The 22,954-nt window shown below is 43.7% G+C and overlaps 1 protein-coding gene across 2 annotated transcripts in view; it reads left to right on the top strand.

Moving 5' to 3' along the window:
* The window catches only part of COL4A2 (collagen type IV alpha 2 chain), a 711,921-nt gene that overhangs the window by 614,195 nt on the left and 74,772 nt on the right, over positions 1-22,954 (top strand). For both annotated transcript variants that reach the window (XM_063953175.1, XM_063953174.1), the window contains 11 exons: positions 683-730; positions 3,021-3,095; positions 3,300-3,407; positions 7,169-7,390; positions 8,050-8,211; positions 9,430-9,600; positions 10,005-10,148; positions 11,017-11,142; positions 13,590-13,771; positions 18,653-18,716; positions 18,806-18,880. In XM_063953175.1, the coding sequence (XP_063809245.1) occupies positions 683-730; positions 3,021-3,095; positions 3,300-3,407; positions 7,169-7,390; positions 8,050-8,211; positions 9,430-9,600; positions 10,005-10,148; positions 11,017-11,142; positions 13,590-13,771; positions 18,653-18,716; positions 18,806-18,880 (1,377 nt within the window). The remainder of the gene's footprint in view (positions 1-682; positions 731-3,020; positions 3,096-3,299; positions 3,408-7,168; positions 7,391-8,049; positions 8,212-9,429; positions 9,601-10,004; positions 10,149-11,016; positions 11,143-13,589; positions 13,772-18,652; positions 18,717-18,805; positions 18,881-22,954) is intronic.

Here is a 22,954-nt window from a genome sequence, read left to right as displayed (position 1 = left end):
CAAAGCTTCACTCCTTCCCCCTTCTCCATTGACAATATCTCCCTATCCTTTGCTTACCAAGTCTGATGTCTTGGTGTCAGTACCTTACAATCTTCATGTTTTCATCGCCGCAATATTTTCAGGATCAGGCACCCTTTTTAACCTGAAAGCCATTAAAATGCTTATCCATGCCCTCATCATCTCTTGCCTTGATTACCGCAATCTAATCCTCACCATCCTATATATCTCCCTCCTTATCCCCTTCAGTCTGCTCTTAACTCTGAAACCAGTCTTATTTTCCTCTGCTCCACCTCTGCAGTTGGCTTTATGTAGAGAAGACAAAGGGTAGAAATGCCAACATGTAGTGTGTCACACTTCCTGCTGGTTAGATGTGGTAGTGCAATAGTTGTGCTCTAATTCCTGCATGACTTTGTTAAAACTCCTCATTTAACAGTTTTGAAAGCATTTCTAAGATCTTGACACTTATCTAATAAAAGTTAATTATTTCAATATGAAACAGCTAAAAATATTCCATATTGAGTTAATGGAATAATGTGAGTTAATGGAATAATCATGTAAGTGACTGCAACTTTGATCCGAAAATAATTAATAATAATACAATATATCTGTATGGCTCATTAGGGTGTTCGTCACCAGACTCCAGACAGGTCATGTGACTGAGTTGTTTAATTTTATATCATAGGTGACTGTTTCAAGGTGCCTGGTGAAGATAATGAAATAGGCCAAAACGGTAAGATGGTCTACTATGAAGGTACTGTATAACATGGACACCATGTTATACACAGTGCTGAAGTTTGTACATTTTACCATTCTCTGTAGCCAATGAGCACTTGAAGAAGGATGTAGGTGTGCAGAGAGGAAGATGTGGAGAGTAAAGGTTATCTGGGCTCAGCCCTGTTGGTGGAGCCTGGGGGGCCCCAGGCCAGCTGCTGACTGGGCATTGGGCCTAATTCAGTATGGAACGCATCAGTACACAGTAAGATGCGATGGCATCTCACTTATGCGAACGCCTCTGGCTGATTGACAGGCGGAGGCGTTCGCGGTGCAGGTGGGGGCGTCGATGCGGCATTGGGGGGAAGTGGTCTGGACAACGGAGATGTGTCCGGACCATTTCTGCTACCCAAAACATGGCCGCCCATCGTCTACCTTCGCAGCTAGGCAGCGCAGGCAGAGGGCTACCCTTAATATGCAAGTGCACCGCTGTTCAGTGAAGCGCTCACATTTCCACAGGAAGGGGGGCCGGCTTGTGGGGCGGCCTTGCCATGTGCTGGGCGGCCTCCTGCATGTTAATGGAATAAGTTGTTGTTGTGCAAATTTTAAGCTCATAGTACAGTACCTTTCATTATTTTATTTTTTGGGGAGTGGAGGGACTATGCCCCCCTCAGTACTCGGGCCCCGTTGATGTCTCAACAGCCCTAGCGGGTTGAATACACTATACTTAGCAGAAGTATGAAACGTTGGGCCAGATTCAGAGTTGTACGCTAATGCAATTCCAATTGCGATTTTTTGGGGTTGTAGAATTGCTAATGTTAGCAAGTGAAGCTGCCTCCCAGGAATGAAAAGAGAAACCCACCTGAGAAATCGCAGCTCATTCGCAATTGCGTACACATTCGCAGACTGTACACAATAATGGGGAACGTTGACTGCTCGAGTAGGTCTATGGCTACGCAGACTGAACATGGCAGTAGCGATGGTGGCGTCATGATTCTCTGCATACATGATCGCAGCTGACAGCATATACACGCCCCGAAAATGTCCTTGACATGCCTGGGTTTTTACCGCCATTTCTCATTAATTCCTTTAAACAGTCACTTCCTGTCAATCACTCTGCAATGAAATCCTCACTGCAAACGGACTTGCAAATGCACCTTTACACATGCGCAGTGTGATCGCAGCACATGCACAGTCTGCTGATAATTGCTCAATTTGTGAAAACTTCAGCATAGCGTACAACTTATCTATTAATTAGGCCCATTATTAAATTTTTACATTCTTAGCTCCAAGTAGGGATGCCCAATGGTGCACTCACCATTGATCGTGGAGAACCACTGTTTCTTTGCCATTGATGGCAAAACTATCTAATATTGGCGTTTAACCATTGATGATTTGTAACTGTCTATGGTCCATAGGCAGTCTCAGCCCCAAGGAACATTTTTTTCATACAAAGGGGTATATTTACTAAAGTGCAGGTTTACAGAACTGGAGATGTTGCCCACAGCAACCAGTTACGTTCTAGCTATTAGGTTCTAGAAGGTGCTAGATAAATGATTAGTAGAATCTGATTGGTTGCTAAGGACAACATCTCCACTTCTAAAAACCTGAACTTTATGAAATATACCCCCAAGTGTTCAATTTTAATTTATTGTGTTGACAAGAAAATTATTACGCAGAAAAGTCTGTAAGAGCAGGATATGCTGTTCTACTGAACCCATCTACTGCTATTAAAATACAGTACACCTTAAATAAGCACCTAGGCCATGTACAGTTTCATTCTGGTAACATTATATAAACTTCTGGGATACCCCTGACACTGCATTCAATACACAATCACTTTAATACTATAGACATTGTTGGCTTTTGTCAAGTAAATTGACCCTAGTGTGTGCGGTACATGTGGTAGGGAATGTAAGCTCCACTGGGGCGGGGACCGATGTGAATGGCCAAATATTCTCTGTAAATGGCGGTGTAATATATGTACCCTATATAAATAACTATTAATAAAAGTCTGCTTGTAATGTCTGTCTGCTGATTATGTGACCAGACTGTCCCATTGACAGAAAGTTATTAATTCTAGTCAGAAAATACAAACAAAGCATAGGGATCATCACAACACTTATCAAACACAATGTGACAATAGACTGTAATTCCAGGCTTAATGCATCATAACAGAGCATGCAATTGATACCAGAAAAAGGGTGTTGTTTTATCATATGGATTATAAAGCTTTCACAGGATCAGAACAAAATTTCATAAAAATGTAACCCCAGATAGCTCTGACACGACTGTACTATCATTTACAGGTAATGGCTGTGTATTAGCTCCACCTCTTGCGCCAGCTGGAGCCCCAGGACCTCCTGGATTACCGGGATATAATGGTAGGACTATTTTATTGTATGCCCTAGTAAGCAGACTGAGTCCTTTTGGTAAGATGCAAAATATTAAGCATAGCAGTTACAATTCAAATGCATTGGTAACAGTTTAGGTTACTGTAAAATCATGATTAATATTATTAATACACTGAAAACGAAACAATATGCACGCATATACATATTATTTCCTTTTTTATTTCCTCACATCAGGTATAAGAGGTTCAAAAGGTCAGTTGGGAGTACCAGGTCCTGACGGAGTCACTGGCTTTAAAGGAGACAGAGGTGATCCTGGACTTGACAGTTTGCCGGGTGCAGCAGGTATTGATTTTCTGCTCACTACTAGATTAAACCATTGTCTACTTTGTACCATACTGTTTAATGAGGGACTTCTTCTCATTTCGTTTTCTGTTTATTACAAACTCAAATGCTACATTCAGTGGCATAACTATAGAGGGTGGAGGGGATGCGCTTGCTGTGGGGCCCTACGGCTTAGGGGGCCCGATGACCCCCTTCACCATTCAGACTTTTTAAAATCTTTAATTGTCGCCGTGGGTTCCTGGTAGTTGCCGGCACGGGGTCTGGGTCACTGGTACTTTGCAGGCCAAAACAGGCGGCCAGGGCTATTGCCCGGGGAGTAGCCAACCCCACCCCACCCCACCAACAGCATCTACTGGACTTAAAGCACGCTCCTCCTCAGTGCCTCTGTTTACTGCTAAGCACTAGGTCCCAGCAACCAACATGCCCCCATGACAACAGGAAATCTCTGGGATGCAATCAAAGGTGAGCTCTCCGGGCAAGTAACCACGCAGCCAGCTCCGCCTGCAAGAGCTCTGGTGGCGCTATCCCCCACCTGTGAACACTGGCAAATAGTTCTCAAGTAATCTCTCCTTCCCCCTTGATGTTCTCACTGAGCTCTTGGCAATCACACACCTACCCCTATGTCCCCTGTGGTGTGCACTTCTGGCAGCAACCCACTAAATACTCCACCCCCTCACCTTCCTTTCCCTTGGGATGTGCACTCCAAGCAGCAACCAACCATTTACTCTCTTGCTCCTTCCTACCTCATGATGTGCGTTCCTGGCAACAACCCACCAACTACCCACCCTCCCTTCCCTTCCCTTCCCTGGGATGTACGCTCCTGGAAAGCCACCCACCAATTACCCTCCACCTGTGATGTGCACTCCTGGCAGCAACCCACCAATTACTCCCCCCATGGTGTGCCGCTCTCAACAGCAACCCACCAACTCTATTAACGCTGCAGAGCAGCAATTTAATTAGTGACAGGACCCTCCCAACTGCCCCCACACACACACCGCAGGACACTGTGGCCCGCGGGTGGGACAGCGGGACAGTCCCAAAAATCGGGACAGTTGGGAGGTAGGTGACCAGCCTCTGGAACGTGTGCACAGCCAGGAACACTTTTGGAAACACGCTTGGACTTCTATAGCCACTGGGATTTCAAGCAACAGCTCCTGCGGACAAAGGGAACCTACGACTGTGGTGGAGCCCATAATCATATTTGGACTGTCACTAGAGTGGACAAACTCTCAGAAACCCACAGGACTGGTAAATATACTAAAAAGACTGGATTATACAACTCGAAAGGCTGCTCAGCATATATAAATTGTCATTTCTCCCTTACTGGCTTGCTATTGTGCTATGAGTAAAATCACATATTGCATCAAACTAGAGACAAGGTAAAAAAAAGAAAAAGAAAAAAAAGGCCCTATAAGAAGTGTTTTTATGTATTCTATGGAGATGTTTAATGAATTTGTGTAAGAATAGATTGTATGGTAAATTTTATAGCACCTGTCTGTGTTTATACCAGCGCAGTTTCATATATATATATTGATATATATATACATATATATATACTGTAGATATATATTTATTTATTTTATTTTTCTATTTTTTTCTGTTCTAAGTTTGTGCAGGAAACTATGGGGATAATTCCAAGTTGATCGCAGCAGGACATTTTTTAGCAGTTGGGCAAAACCATGTGCACTGCAGGGGGGGCAGATATAACATTTGCAGAGAGAGTTAGATTTGGGTGGGGTATTTTGTTTCTGTGCAGTGTAAATACTGGCTGCTTTATTTTTACACTGTAATTTAGATTGCAGATTGAACTCACCACACCCAAATCTATATCTCTCTGCACATGTTATAACTGCCCCCCTGCAGTGCACATGGTTTTGACCAACTGCTAAAAAATTTCCTGCTGCGATCAACTTGGAATTACCACCTATCTCCTTTTAACAGCAGGAGAAACGGCTCAAAAAATAGCACCTGAACATAGATATATATATATACTTCTGTACAGTTGGGAGGTACTGTATGCTTACTTCCAGGACACTGCTACAGCTCTGTGCAGATCTTTTAGGCACCTGAAAAACAGGACTGGCCTGGAAATGCCACAACTTTAGATGTGACTGATGTCTTATCTAACGCTCTTCTCTAATATGTTACTTTTTAGTGTTCACAAATGAATCAAAATCGTAGAGATTGTTGCATTGTGATATCACTGTAATAAAAACAGTACACTGCAGGACACTTCTAGCACGTAATGTGACAAGTGAGGACCAGTTTAGAAACAAACGCCAAAGATTATTAGAATGAGAAGCAAATCTGGAGCACATAGAGACTGGGCATCTACATCGGGATGCCGGAATCCCGACAGCTGTCGAAATGCAGCTGGTCAGAATCCCGACCAAAGCCCCCACTTCCCCCTCGGGGGAATATAATAGTGTAGGCCCAAAGCATGGCGAGCGCAGCAAGCACGTGAGGCGACTCTGAATGACAGGATTCCGGCATCTCTCTCCTCAACGCCAGGATCCTGATCCTTTATCACAGTTGTGTTACCCTGAAGGTTGTGACACCGAATACTAGCTGTTGACTGAATGCATATAGCGACTACATAATTCAAATGGAATGCTGCAGCCACACTAATCACTTCTATAGCATCTGTGAGACAGGTCTTGATGTACTCGGCCAAAACTAAGCAGTTACCATCATCTATCAGGGCATATTTTGCACACACGATATGCACCTTCTGACAGGTACATATGCATCTTTGTTGTGTCTGCATGAGCTGTACTCGCCTCACTGTACATGCTTCATGCTAGGAACTTCCCTTCCTCCCCTGTTCCATCTCTCTAAGGGTTGGCTTTGAAAGCTTATCGTGTTAGGAAACGGTTGTTGCCTCAGACTTTTACTCCTGGAACTATTCAATTTACATCCCTGTTTCCTTGCGTGGTAAAGCTGTAGCTAACACGCATTAACCCATAGGTAATAAGATACTGATGTGTCCACGTACAACTTTGCTATATCCCGCCATGTACGGCACGGTTTTGCATGCCATAGACTCGGAGATTTAGCCATGTCTTGTGATTTTTCTTAATTTGCTTCTTTAATATGTTACTTTATACATATTCTATTATGGCAAACAAAATTTTAAAATCCATCCACTCGCTACTCGTGAAAAACAGCTTAGCCGTGTTTTGAATGTTGTGCCAAATTGAGCAAAATAGCAAAGATGTAAGTGCACACATCTGTAAGTACCCAAAGCTATGGGTTAACATGTTCGTGGCACTCGTGATAAGGGCACTTACCACGGATTTCTGTTTGAGCATCCCTCAGGCTCGAACAGAAATCAGCATTAAGTGCATCTGGTGGGTTTATTGCCAATTGCTGCGGTCTATGATTGATTAGCCCCAGCCACTGCATTAGCTCATGGTTAATTACTGCAGATAATTGAATCCAGCCCCTAAGAAGTCATTAACACAAAATTCAAGCAAATCTGCATATGGATGGAAGGATAAGATAGTTTTGACCACAGTGCAAAAATGCATATTTTGAACCTTTATAGAAGATGGAACCCACACATAGAGCTAAATGGCCTTATGTTCTGCCAGCTGCACATAGTGAGTTATTCACACTGGACCATGGTCAACTATGATTACAGATCTGGAATTTTTTATGAAATTCCTAAAATTAATCACACTTACATTTGTTTCCTATTAGTGTCTGTATAAATCCACTTGTAGTGTCAATTAAGGTATTTCTTTTCTTTTTTTATGCAGGATTCCCAGGTCGAAGAGGAGACCGTGGTAAACCTGGCCAATCAGGCTTGCCTGGGGCACCTGGTCCTGCTGGGAAGCCCGGTGTACAGGGATATGATGGAGTAAAAGGTAGTGCTGGTGAGGTCTTGGGAGCTCCTTCTGGATCCCCGGGAGATATTGGACTTCCTGGTCTACCAGGCCTAAAAGGCAAACTAGGCGACGCTGGCATTCCAGGGTTCCAAGGTACTTACTATTAATACTTTCCCAATTTGTATAATAATAACCACTATTGTTTAGTCCAAAAATTTATTGCCACAACATTCTTTAGTAGATATGCTTTCCCAAAAAATATTGTCATTATCAAAATCATGATATAGCCTACTCATACAGTTTATAACAGGCTTCCATATCTTTTTGTTTGCTCTGTTTCAACATGCCATCTCATAAATATTTTTTTCAGCCCTAAATAACTAAATGGTAATGTCCATCTTCATGTAATTTGTCATATTATTCCACAATTAAACAGTGCTACATTTTAATGCATTGTAACTTTTGTGCTCAGCACTGTACATTGAGGGGATCATGATTGTTACTTTCTAAATGCATGTTTGTACTATTGCACAGTATACTAGGTCTCATGAGCCAACTAGCAGGGGCACCAACATCTGTGGCGGGCCTAGGTACTGGAGGGGGTGTGGCCAATGCAGGGAGGCGTGGTCAGCCCTCCTCCTTAGAAAATATGAAAAAAATCTTAGGTATGCACCGCATTGGGGGGTGGGTGGGGGAGCCACATTGGGGGCAGATTCCATTTGCAGTCCATTGACCAGCTAATCTGTTTTTCACCTTGCTGCCAATTACTGACTCTATTATGCTTCATAGATGCTTTACTTTTTTTTTATTAGGTATCAATGGTAGACCGGGGAATTCTGGACAAAAAGGAATTCAGGGTGATCCTGGAATTCCCGGATCTCCCGGTTTACCTGGAACATCAGGTAATGGTGGATTTCCAGGAATGCCGGGAAAGCAAGGAAAGCCAGGCACAGTTGGATCCCAGGGACTTCCAGGTGAGAGTGCAGAGCTGTAAATGTAATTGATAAATCAGTTTCATATATTGCCCTAAACATAAAATGATTTTCCACCTAACCCAAACTATATATGCACAGCAGAAAGTTTCAACTGTGGCCACTCCCATTAGTGGGCCTAAATCCGATACGTATGTAAACCTGATCCCGATGGTTTATGTACAAATCCGATTGTGGGTGCACTGCACATGCGCATAACGAGTCCTGTGTGATCGCTCGCATTTTAGTTGTACAGTATTGCACAGCGGCTTTACTAATGAAATATGCTTTTTGAGTATGTATCTTTTCATGTTGTACATTATTATATGGATGAGTCCACTGTATAATAAATGTCAGGGTCATATGCATAGTCCTACTGGCAGGCATATGACATAATATTAATCTTTCATTCTTTGCTAGAGCACAAAAATGTCTGCAGTTTTCCTGACCCCAAAGGATGGGTATACTATGTGCGTGTTTCCTAAGCAACAATGCACTGTGACAGTTCACGCTCTGGCCTGGCTGTGCAACAGCATAAGGCACATGTTTGTGTACGTGCAAACGCGACTGATTAATATATCTAAATATTAAACACAAGTTACCACTGAATATAACCTAAGTTCCATGGTTACGTTTAAAGACATACGCTTGGAAAGGAAGAATGCAAAAAGCTCTATTAACCTACTTTCTGTATAAATATTTTACACAAAATGAACAAGGGATGGATGAGCGTTGTAATGATGTCTGGGCAGCACAGTTTAGTTCAGAGGTCAAACATATTTACTTTTTGTGGAAATATACACACAACACATAAAATGCTACAATGTTATTTTACCATAATAAAATTGATCATAAAGTAAAAACATATATATTGTATAGGGATGTAGTCGGGATCCCAGTGGTCAAAATACAGACGCCGGTATCCTGACCTCCAGAATGCCGGCAGGCTGCCACAGCTATTCCCACTCCTCAGTGTCCACGACACACATGGAGTGGGAATAGAACCTGTGGCAAGCGAAACGAGCCACTGAGCACGCAAGGTGCTTTATTCCACTCGCTCCCCTGCCGGCATTCTGACGGACGGGATTCCGGTGTCTGTATTTTGACCACTGGGATTCCGACCACCGGGATCCCGTATCTAATCCATTGTATACCCAATATACAGTGAAATGATGTATAAATACCATATGTCGTCATGTCATTGTAACAATTTAAACACAGGTTCACAAGGACAGAGAGGGGATGAAGGAGTGCAAGGACAGCCTGGACAATCCTGGATAAAAGGCCTGGCTGGAGATGCAGGATCTGTGGGAACTGTTGGCATAAGGGGAAGGTCAGGAAATCCCGGTTTTTCTGGTTTGCCGGGAATGGATGGACACCCTGGTGTAAAAGGTAAATAAAAGACAGTTGCAGCTTGGAGTAGTGTGGAAACACTAAGCACGGTCAGTAGAATGTAGATAGGCCTGAGTCACTACACTGTGTATTCAACTGACAGCAATAGAGAGGTGGCTCAAACATGTTGCAATCATTATTCTTACTACAAGTTTAGAGAGTCTCCGTCTTCTTTAATTATCATACAGTATGTAGTAAGACCTTTACTCTTGGACCCCACTGTAATAATTAGAGTATATTTGAAATAGTGTCTGTCCTTTCTATCTTCATGATTCCTTTTTGCCAATTCCTTGCATGAACTTTCTATAGTTTTCTCAATCAACAAACTGAGCACGTAGAGGGAGATCAAATTAAAGACACTATAGACAAGAAACAGAATTTCTTTTTCACCCCTTGTAAAACAGGAATAAAAGGGTCACGCGGCATGGCTGGATTTGAAGGAATGAAAGGTGAGAAGGGAAGGCCTGCAGGAAGAGGACCAAAGGGACAATTTGGCAACCCTGGTGTAGCAGGATTACAAGGGTTTCCAGGACAAGGAGGCATAAAAGGTAATAAAAAAAAAAAATGACTCATTTAATAATAATGCATTTTTGCTTAATCAAATCATTTTCAGTTGGTTTAGTTTACAAAACATTGCTATTAGGTGATATTAAATATATATAGGGCCAAATTCAGTAAGCCAATTAAGGCAGCACCTCCATTGACTGTGATCAGAAATCAGCCACTGTGACAGGAAGCCATTGCCACACTGTTCACAACTACTTGAATTTGTGCGGAACTTAAAAGTATTGGAACATACAAACCCTGTAAAATATTTTTTTTTTCCTGTAATTAGATTCAGTAATATCATGTTTCCAGGTGGTTCTACACATATTTTATATTGGCCTTTTGCAAATCTATTTGGGAATATTATTATCAGGTCTCTTATGTTTTGTTCCTTTCAGGTGGTGCTGAGATTTTCTTGATTTATACAGATTTTTACGTGGTTATATTTGCATTATATTAAGGCATACTTTCCATAATTCACATATTATTGACATTGTTTAGTAGGGTACAGTAGATTTAGTAAAAAAAAAAAAAGACTAGTTATATCTGTTTTTATTGTATTTAAAAAAAAATATTCAAATGAGAAATGACAAGTACCCACTTGATAAATGATTCTAGGTTCATAATGTATCTATTTTAAATTTTGATGCAAGCAAACAGGGAGACCTTGATACCTCAACCCCCCAGATTTGCCTATCTTTTTAGTTGTTTAGATTCCTCTGTAGCCACAATTGATATGTCCTGTAATATAAATGATGTAGTACTGTGCCATTTCCCTCTAAAAATATGGTATAGCTTTATACAGCACAATAAAAATAAAACTGCAATGTATATAACCTTTGAACTTTGTCTCTGATTATGAATATAAAGGAGAACGTGGTGAAAGAGGTCCACCAGGACCTAAACCTGAAATAAAGCCAGAGATGATAATGGAGATGAAGGGGGATAAAGGAGATCTTGGTCCTCATGGATTTAAAGGGGAAACAGGCCTTAAGGGTAAGGATTTTGAATGCGCCTGTATAATATGTTACTGAAGCACATTTGGTGGCAGATAATTCAAGGGAAGCACCATTAGCCAGTAAAACACCTGAAGATGGATTTTCTATGTAATCTCAGCATACTATTGCAGCTATATGGCAAGGTTATCTTATCATACTGTGGGACCCATGTAACACTGGATGCATTTACATTATAATCTTATGTATAAAAAAGCGAGATTACATTCATATGTCAGAAGCATCTCACAGTGTGCCCAGCTTTTCGGCACTAGCATATGTGCCAGGGTAATGCTATAAGTAGAAATGAGTATACAGTACTTACACACAACAATGGAGAACAGAAAGCATAATGATAATGAAGAGATGTGACATGATAGAGTCGCATTACTATTAATTTAATTAAGTATAATATACACGAGAGAATATTGTCTATAGACAGTTATCCATAAGTTCTTAAACCACATTTTTTGTAGAAAATATAAATACAAATACTAATTAATAGATTACTTACATCTAGTGCATCCCTCTTTGAAACTCAAATGAGAATCATCTTGGGAATCACAAGCTGCTAGCTAAGTCCGCCAGTCATCATCATTAACATTGTGCCTCATTGCACAAGCCCTGCAGCACCTTCAGAACATACTGCTCCTGACAGTGGTACATGCATATATCTCTAGGCTTACTCCAGTGGCAAATACCTGAAAACACTCTTCATTTGCCTTCCCGCAGAACAGGATCCGTTAGTGACACACAGGATTTCATTAGAACACAGTGTACAGCCGCACTGTGTGAACACATACATTGAAATGTATGTGTTCACATTGAAATCCCACTGTCCTGTCGTCCAGCCCGAGGCGGGACTGCCACACATGTGTGGGTGCCTGCTCCTTCTGGCCAAACGTGTCACGCTGAACGGGACCTGCTTGGCCGCTATGTGTGGCCAGAGCCTTAGATGCAACAACATCTTCATACCGACATATGCATATACATATTAGGCAACAAAAAAAAAAGAATTTCATCCAACTCTACTTGAGTCATGGGCTATCCGAGTTGGCCGGAGGTTGGGGTTGCCGGCCGAACTCGGACTTTTTAATAAAGCGACAATTATTTACAAGGCATGGTTTTGCTTTGTAAATGATTGCCACTTTAAAAAGCCTGAGTTCCCCCAGCGACCCACACCTCCAGCCAACTCGGATGGCATTACATCCCGCCCCATATGTAAACTATAGTACTGAAAGTGAAAATACAGTTAATAGTAAATCTCAATGCTTTTTCTACATGATACATTTGCATTCATTTAAAAAAAGTAAAATGCCATATTCTGTGATTATAAATTTCACTATATGTTTTATTATGTACTAGCTGGAGTACCCGGCATTGCCCGGGATTTTAAGACTGTCTGTTTACAAAATTACATATAAATATTAACCACACAGTATAAATAACATTGTAGATAGATGAATACCCGTGCTTCGCTACGGGATGAGGATGGTAAATTAGAATGATAGTTGTTCGTTAATTTACATTGGTTGGAGATCTAGTATATAGGCATATCTTGCTTCCCTGACGCACTTTGTGTAGTGGCCGGACCCCTTTTTGGTCCCCCAAGGGACCCTGCTCTTCCCATTATACAACTCTCAGTTGTGGCTTCCCGCTGCCTCCATTCCCCTCCTCACATCATGTCAGTGCCCCTGTGAAATTATTGATTTTTTTTTTTACAGTTTCTTATATAGCGCAGCACATTATGTATCTCCTGATATACTCTGTGCTGCTGGGGGACCGTGCTACTTCCACTATATAACTCTCAGTGTGTGTGTTTGTGCTACCTGCATTTCCCTCCTCACATCATGTCACTGGCCCTATCACATGCAGCTCTGTCATCACTGACATATCATGCATGTCCTCATATAGTGTGTGCTGCTGGCCCACCCCTAGGGGTGCTAGTGGTGTGTTACCCCCACAGTGTTTGTTCCCAGAGTGTAAGTCATATGTGTAGCAAGCTTGGTGTAAATTGCTCCAGGCATTCCAGAGTTATGCATTGTGCTGAAAAACTCTGTGCTGCTGCCTCACCACTAGGGGTGCTAGGGGTGTCTTAACCCCACAGTCTTTGTTGCCAGATTGTAAGGCATATGTGTACCAATTTTTGAGTACTTTGCTCCAGCAATTCCGGAGTTATGCTGTCTCCTGATATACTTTGTGCTGCTGTCTGCCCCCCTAGGGGTGCTAGGGATTTCTAATTGTTTTAGTTGCCTCCGCCGTGTTTTAACACGCTTCGAATGTAAAATTTCACGATTGTCGCTTGTAAATTGTGGATTTGCTTTTATATAGTAGATTGTACTGATTATTTAGTCAGACTATCTGCATAAGGCAGAACAAACAGGAAAACTAGAGTGAGATTGCATGACGGATGCTTTTACAAATGTTATGTTTGTTGTTCTTCTTCAGGATCAAAAGGAATGCCTGGTCATCCCGGGCAGCCGGGCCAGTCAGGCTTACCAGGAATGCCAAACTATGACCCTGGCAATAAAGGAGAATCAGGACAAACTGGACTCACTGGCTATCCAGGGGTTCCAGGCCAAGTCGGTCCACCAGGCATTCGTGGATTCCCTGGTTTTACCGGTCCCAGAGTAAGTGCCTGCTAGTGAAGTATATACGTATATAAAATTTGCATAATTGAGTCAAATATTTTCTACAATGTATCCTTTCTGACAAAATGAGCAACTACTACATCCTGCTGCTAGTAATGTTAGACTGAAGTTCCTTTCTGACACAATGAGCAACTACTACATCCCGCTGCTAGTAATGTTAGAATGAAGTTCCTTTCTGACACAGTGAGCAACTACTACATCCCGCTGCTAGTAATGTTAGACTGAAGTTCCTTTCTGACACAATGAGCAACTACTACATCCTGCTGCTAGTAATGTTAGAATGAAGTTCCTTTCTGACACAGTGAGCAACTACTACATCCTGCTGCTAGTAATGATAGAATGAAGTTCCTTTCTGACACAGTGAGCAACTACTACATCCTGCTGCTAGTAATGTTAGACTGAAGTTCCTTTCTGACACAATGAGCAACTACTACATCCTGCTGCTAGTAATGTTAGAATGAAGTTCCTTTCTGACACAGTGAGCAACTACTACATCCTGCTGCTAGTAATGTTAGAATGAAGTTCCTTTCTGACACAGTGAGCAACTACTACATCCTGCTGCTAGTAATGTTAGAATGAAGTTCCTTTCTGACACAGTGAGCAACTACTACATCCCGCTGCTAGTAATGATAGAATGAAGTTCCTTTCTGACACAGTGAGCAACTACTACATCCTGCTGCTAGTAATGTTAGACTGAAGTTCCTTTCTGACACAATGAGCAACTACTACATCCTGCTGCTAGTAATGTTAGAATGAAGTTCCTTTCTGACACAGTGAGCAACTACTACATCCTGCTGCTAGTAATGTTAGAATGAAGTTCCTTTCTGACACAGTGAGCAACTACTACATCCTGCTGCTAGTAATGTTAGAATGAAGTTCCTTTCTGACACAGTGAGCAACTACTACATCCCGCTGCTAGTAATGTTAGAATGAAGTTCCTTTCTGACACAGTGAGCAACTACTACATCCTGCTTCTAGTAATGTTAGAATGAAGTTCCTTTCTGACACAGTGAGCAACTACTACATCCCGCTGCTAGTAATGTTAGAATGAAGTTCCTTTCTGACACAGTGAGCAACTACTACATCCTGCTTCTAGTAATGTTAGAATGAAGTTCCCATACCTCCCAACATTGGAGTGCATGAAGGAGGGACACTTACGCGCCCGAAATTAGGGGGTGGGGCCTATTGGAAAGGGGGTGTGGCCTCACGGCAAGTGCCGCGATAGCAAGCCACGCCCCCGTTTACATCATTATGGGGGCATGAACAGCGCTGTGAGAGCTGCTGGTCATGCCCCCTGTCCCTCTCTGCCGTGAATAGACACTGTGCGCATGTGCACAGCATCTATTCACCGCTGCTCTGCTCAGAGCAGCGAGTGACAGTGGGGGATCTCCCAACTGCCCCCCCACCCGCGGGACACTGCGACCCGCGGGTGGGACAGCGGGACAGACCGTAAAAAATGGGACTGTCCCGCCAAAATCGGGACAGTTGTGAGGTATGAGTTCCTTTCTGACACAGTGAGCAACTACTACATCCTGCTGCTAGTAATGTTAGAATGAAGTTCCTTTCTGACACAGTGAGCAACTACTACATCCTGCTGCTAGTAATGTTAGAATGAAGTTCCTTTCTGACACAGTGAGCAACTACTACATCCCGCTGCTAGTAATGATAGAATGAAGTTCCTTTCTGACACAGTGAGCAACTACTACATCCTGCTGCTAGTAATGTTAGAATGAAGTTCCTTTCTGACAAAATGAGCAACTACTACATCCTGCTGCTAGTAATGTTAGACTGAAGTTCCTTTCTGACACAATGAGCAACTACTACATCCTGCTGCTAGTAATGTTAGAATGAAGTTCCTTTCTGACACAGTGAGCAACTACTACATCCCGTTGCTAGTAATGATAGAATGAAGTTCCTTTCTGACACAGTGAGCAACTACTACATCCTGCTGCTAGTAATGTTAGACTGAAGTTCCTTTCTGACACAATGAGCAACTACTACATCCTGCTGCTAGTAATGTTAGAATGAAGTTCCTTTCTGACACAGTGAGCAACTACTACATCCTGCTGCTAGTAATGTTAGAATGAAGTTCCTTTCTGACACAGTGAGCAACTACTACATCCTGCTGCTAGTAATGTTAGAATGAAGTTCCTTTCTGACACAGTGAGCAACTACTACATCCCGCTGCTAGTAATGTTAGAATGAAGTTCCTTTCTGACACAGTGAGCAACTACTACATCCTGCTTCTAGTAATGTTAGAATGAAGTTCCTTTCTGACACAGTGAGCAACTACTACATCCCGCTGCTAGTAATGTTAGAATGAAGTTCCTTTCTGACACAGTGAGCAACTACTACATCCTGCTTCTAGTAATGTTAGAATGAAGTTCCCATACCTCCCAACATTGGAGTGCATGAAGGAGGGACACTTACGCGCCCGAAATTAGGGGGTGGGGCCTATTGGAAAGGGGGTGTGGCCTCACGGCAAGTGCCGCGATAGCAAGCCACGCCCCCGTTTACATCATTATGGGGGCATGAACAGCGCTGTGAGAGCTGCTGGTCATGCCCCCTGTCCCTCTCTGCCGTGAATAGACACTGTGCGCATGTGCACAGCATCTATTCACCGCTGCTCTGCTCAGACAGATCGTAAAAAATGGGACTGTCCCGCCAAAATCGGGACAGTTGTGAGGTATGAGTTCCTTTCTGACACAGTGAGCAACTACTACATCCTGCTGCTAGTAATGTTAGAATGAAGTTCCTTTCTGACACAGTGAGCAACTACTACATCCTGCTGCTAGTAATGTTAGAATGAAGTTCCTTTCTGACACAGTGAGCAACTACTACATCCCGCTGCTAGTAATGATAGAATGAAGTTCCTTTCTGACACAGTGAGCAACTACTACATCCTGCTGCTAGTAATGTTAGAATGAAGTTCCTTTCTGACAAAATGAGCAACTACTACATCCTGCTGCTAGTAATGTTAGACTGAAGTTCCTTTCTGACACAATGAGCAACTACTACATCCTGCTGCTAGTAATGTTAGAATGAAGTTCCTTTCTGACACAGTGAGCAACTACTACATCCCGTTGCTAGTAATGATAGAATGAAGTTCCTTTCTGACACAGTGAGCAACTACTACATCCTGCTGCTAGTAATGTTAGACTGAAGTTCCTTTCTGACACAATGAGCAACTACTACATCCTGCTGCTAGTAATGTTAGAATGAAGTTCCTTTCTGACACAGTGAGCAACTACTACATCCTGCTGCTAGTAATGTTAGAATGAAGTTCCTTTCTGACACAGTGAGCAACTACTACATCCTGCTGCTAGTAATGTTAGAATGAAGTTCCTTTCTGACACAGTGAGCAACTACTACATCCCGCTGCTAGTAATGTTAGAATGAAGTTCCTTTCTGACACAGTGAGCAACTACTACATCCTGCTTCTAGTAATGTTAGAATGAAGTTCCTTTCTGACACAGTGAGCAACTACTACATCCCGCTGCTAGTAATGTTAGAATGAAGTTCCTTTCTGACACAGTGAGCAACTACTACATCCTGCTTCTAGTAATGTTAGAATGAAGTTCCCATACCTCCCAACATTGGAGTGCATGAAGGAGGGACACTTACGCGCCCGAAATTAGGGGTGGGGCCTATTGGAAAGGGGGTGTGGCCTCACAGCAAGTGCCGCGATAGCAAGCCACGCCCCCGTTTACATCATTATGGGGGCATGAACAGCGCTGTGAGAGCTGCTGGTCATGCCCCCTGTCCCTCTCTGCCGTGAATAGACACTGTGCGCATGTGCACAGCATCTATTCACCGCTGCTCTGCTCAGAGCAGCGAGTGACAGTGGGGGATCTCCCAACTGCCCCCCCACCCGCGGGACACTGCGACCCGCGGGTGGGACAGCGAGACAGACCGTAAAAAATGGGACTGTCCCGCCAAAATCGGGACAGTTGTGAGGTATGAGTTCCTTTCTGACACAGTGAGCAACTACTACATCCTGCTGCTAGTAATGTTAGAATGAAGTTCCTTTCTGACACAGTGAGCAACTACTACATCCTGCTGCTAGTAATGTTAGAATGAAGTTCCTTTCTGACACAGTGAGAAACTACTACATCCTGCTGCTAGTAATGTTAGAAGGAAGGTGGTCATTCCGAGTTGTTCGCTCGGTATTTTTTTCTCGCAACGGAGCGATTAGTCGCTAATGCGCATGCGCAATGTCCGCAGTGCGACTGCGCCAAGTAAATTTGCTATGCAGTTAGGAATTTTACTCACGGCATTACGAGGTTTTTTCTTCGTTCTGGTGATCGGAGTGTGATTGACAGGAAGTGGGTGTTTCTGGGCGGAAACAGGCCGTTTTATGGGTGTGTGCGAAAAAACGCTACCGTTTCTGGGAAAAACGCGGGAGTGGCTGAAGAAACGGAGGAGTGTCTGGGCGAACGCTGGATGTGTTTATGACGTCAAACCAGGAACGACAAGCACTGAACTGATCGCAGATGCCGAGTAAGTGTGGAGCTACTCAGAAACTGCTAAGAAGTGTCTATTCGCAATTTTGCTAATCTTTCGTTCGCAATTTTACTATGCTAAGATTCACTCCAAGTAGGCGGCGGCTTAGCGTGTGCAAAGCTGCTAAAAGCAGCTTGCGAGCGAACAACTCGGAATGAGAGCCGAAGTTCCTTTCTGACACAGTGAGCAACTACTACATCCTGCTGCTAGTAATGTTAGAATGAAGTTCCTTTCTGACACAATGAGCCACTACTACATCCTGCTGCTAGTAATGCTAGAATTAAGTTTATGTTTACTTGATTACCAGGGATTGAGCATGCGCCACACACTGACCTCATTCATTATTTTCCCATGAAGGGTTCGCCGGGTCTCCCTGGTATTTATGGATTTCCAGGTGCAAAGGGTGTTTTCGGAGACAAAGGTAGGTGCTGTATAAATGACATTTTCTCAAATGAACAATGACATGCAGAATGACTTCTGACTTCTGTATATATACGTTTCTGTTTTCAGGAGAAAGTGGAGACACTCTAAATATACCAGGGGAGAGAGGACTCAAGGGAGCGATAGGTGACCCCGGATTCCCAGGTACATCATTGTGTGTTTGTGATAGGGGCAGAAAGCTGTATTTCCTTGCCACACTTGTTCTTATTTTTCCCAAGATCCTGCCAGCAGTTTCTAATTCTGTGTCTGTCACAATAAAAGCCCAAGTGTCCCTGAAAATAAAAAAATGCTCAGCTTCCAAGGATTCATCTAGAAATGTGGTTTCATACTATGGCCTGTGTAGAACCTACTGACCATTATCTTATTGTAGCTGACCTTACTAAACATATATTGTCATCATTGTGACCTATTGTACGTATACCAGTGTGGTCTATGAAGACATTGGGCCTAATTCAGACCTAATCGTAGCAGTACATTTGTTAGCAGTTGGGCAAAACCATGTGCACTGCAGGGGGGCAGATATAACATGTGCAGAGAGAGTTAGATTTGGGTGGGTTATTTTGTTTCTGTGCAGGGTAAATACTGGCTGCTTTATTTTTACACTGCAAATTAGATTGCAGATTGAACACACCACACCCAAATCTAACTCTCTCTGCACATGTTATATCTGCCCCTCCTGCAGTGCACATGGTTTTGCCCAACTGCTAACAAAATTCCTGCTGCGATCAACTTGGAATTACCCCCCATGTACACTGCAGTGGGGAGGGGGGCAGATATAACGTGCAGAGAGAGTTAGATTTGGGTGGGGTGTGTTCAAACTGATATCTATATTACAGTGTAAAAATAAAGCAGCCAGTATTTACCCTGCACAGAAACAATATACCCCACCTAAATCTATCTCTCTGCACATGTTATATCTTCCACACCTGCAGTGCACATGGTTTTGTCCATTAGCCAACAAATTTGCTGCTGTGATCAGGTCTGAATTACCCCCAATATTATAACATGCCCTGTAAGGTATATGAAATGTCTAAAAAAAAATGCATACAATAAAATTGCAACTAAACCTAAAAAAGTCGTCACACACTATAGTAGAAGTAATGAACTAATGTACGTCACAAATGTAATGTAAATAAATGATACAAATATTGTATTGCCTGTCTTTGAATATCACAGCAGCTAGTTTACTCTGATCAGTATATTTACTAAGCATTAGGTTTTCTGTTTATTTTTTTAAATTTTCCCGTGGGATTGTATCCCTGCAGATTTACTAGGGGTACAACCAGTGCAATCCCGCCAAAGGTGGGTACGCACTAGGCGAAGTGCTCTATGAGCTACGTTTCCTAGTGTTTTCCCTCCCGGGCCAGGGCGGTAGGCGGCAGAACATACACACTGAGCGACATGATGACCATATCGTCAGTGACGTCGCGCAGCGGCCGGGCCGTGAACGCAGCTTTTGGACGACTGTCCAAATTGAGCTGCATGCACGGCTGACAGTGAGGGTCATTAACGAACAACGGGGCCACGCATCACTTGGCGGCGGCGGCGGCATACACACTTGCCGAGAAAGTGAATGACGTTGCTCAGGAAGGGTGAAAATGAGCGACGTCGTTCATTTTCTCAGTAAGTGTGTATGCACCTTAAGTATCCACACTTTAGAAAGTATCAATTGACCATCAATCTTTTTACCATTATAAGTATTGTAACCACTGATTTAGTATATACAGGGGGTTTAGAACTCACCACAAACACACTGAGAAAATTGCCAAAATAAATGACCTCAGACAGGTTTGTTTGTAGAAATCATTAGGGTCTGTGCAGACTTAAGTATTAAGCCCTTGATCTTGAAGCCACTAAGGCCGGGATTCCTATAGGGGAGTCCTGCAAATATGTGTATGATCCCCCCTCCTTAGTATACTGAGCCATAGCATCAATAGTACTAGGGCTATTGCAATACACGTAGCAGTGTGGGTGTGGAGTTAATAGTATAATATTAGTTGTAACACCAGCGCCAGCATGGCATAGCACACAAGGCCTGTAGTATACCTGTAAAAACTATTACAATAAACACAGTACACAGTGTGGTAATATTGCATTTAAAAACAACATCTCTAGACCCCTCGTTCACCAATTTATAATTTACTAATCCCTTGGGAAAGGTCCTCTTCAGGTCGTGTAGGCAGTGGTGGATTTTCCCACTAGGCGCGTATATGTAGGCTTCCTGGAACGTGGCACAAAAACCCTCTAAAACAGAGCACAACTGCTTCTTATGGAAGTCCTTTTCAAATGACAAGTCCATTACAGACTCTGCCATAGGAATTAATGGGAGTGCTCTGATTGGTCAGAGCATTGGAACTGCCAAACTTGGACAGATGTACTATAGCGGCAGTTATCCTGCAGGAAGTTATAACACCAAAATGTATTGTCATCTCGGCCGCCGTAGTAGAGAACACTCCCCCCTCCAGCGATCCCTGCCAGAGCCACAGAGCACAAGCCTAGAGCTGATGCGCTGTCTTCTACCTCCTTGCTGGCTCCACTGCACATGCGTGAGACCATGCAAACATTGCAAGATATCTACAGATATGTGAAAAAAATGAGAAGCCATGGATTGTAGACGTCCATCTAGGGTCCTTGGTGCAAAACCATTTCACTTTGCTGCACACCCAGTGGCAAACGCAGGATTTTGAAAGGGGGGTTTCCATAGACAGACAGCACTGGCACCATGACCATTCACCCTCCCCCCAGACTGACAGCAGCGGCTCCTAGACTATCCCCCCACCCCCATAGACAGACAGTACTGGCACCACAACCATTTTCCCCCTCATACCCAGACAGTACTGGCACCACAAAACCCCCACTGCCTATAGACAGATAGGACTGGCACCATGACCGTTCCCCCCCGACAGACAGCAGCGGCTCCTAGACTATCCTCCCACCCCCATAGATATACAGTACTGGCACCACAACCATCCCCCACCCCCATAGATATACAATACTGGCACCACAACCATCCCCCACCCCCATAGATATACAATACTGGCACCACAACCATCCCCCACCCCCATAGATATACAGTACTGGTACCACAACCACCCCACCCCACCCCATAGACGTACAGTACTGGCACCAAAACCATCCCCCACCCCCATAGATATACAATACTGGCACCCCCCCCCCCTTCATAGTTAGACAGTACTGGCACCACAACCACCCTGCCCCATAGACGTACAGTACTGGCACCAAAACCATTCCCCACCCCCATAGATATACAATACTGGCACCACAACCATCTCCCACCCCCATACATATACAATACTGGCACCACAACCATCCCCCACCCCCATACATATACAATACTGGCACCACGACCATCCCCCACCCCCATACATATACAATACTGGCACCACAACCCCCCCCCCCCCCCTTCATAGTTAGACAGTACTGGCACCACAACCACCCTGCCCCATAAACGTACAGTACTGGCACCAAAACCATCCCCCACCCCCATAGATATACAATACTGGCACCACAACCATTTCCCACCCCCGCCATACATATACAATACTGGCACCACAACCATCTCGCACCCCCGCCATACATATACTATACTGGCACCACAACCATCCCCCACCCCCATACATATACAATACTGGCACACCACAACCATCCCCCACCCCCATACATATACAATACTGGCACCAGAACCATCCCCCACCCCCATACATATACAATACTGGCACCACAACCCCCCCCCCCCCCCCCTTCATAGTTAGACAGTACTGGCACCACAACCACCCTGCCCCATAGACGTACAGTACTGGCACCAAAACCATCCCCCACCCCCATAGATATACAATACTGGCACCACAACCATCTCCCACCCCCACCATACATATACAATACTGGCACCACAACCATCCCCCACCCCCATACATATACAATACTGGCACACCACAACCATCCCCCACCCCCATACATATACAATACTGGCACAGCACAACCACCCTCCTCCTCCTCCTCCCCCCCTCCCATAGTTAGACCGTACTGGCACCACAATAACTACCTCCCCGCCCCTATAGACAGCCCCTGCACCACAAACATCCCCCCCCAATAAACAGACAGTACTGGCACCACAGACATTCCTCACTTCCTCCGCTCTTCTTCTCATCCCCTTCCGTCCCTGCAGTAATGCTGGTCAAGGAGAGCATACTTTATTAT

Source organism: Pseudophryne corroboree, chromosome 2 (assembly GCF_028390025.1).
Source record: "Pseudophryne corroboree isolate aPseCor3 chromosome 2, aPseCor3.hap2, whole genome shotgun sequence".
Lineage (NCBI taxonomy): Eukaryota > Metazoa > Chordata > Amphibia > Anura > Myobatrachidae > Pseudophryne > Pseudophryne corroboree.
This window is presented reverse-complemented; position numbering and strand designations above follow the sequence as displayed.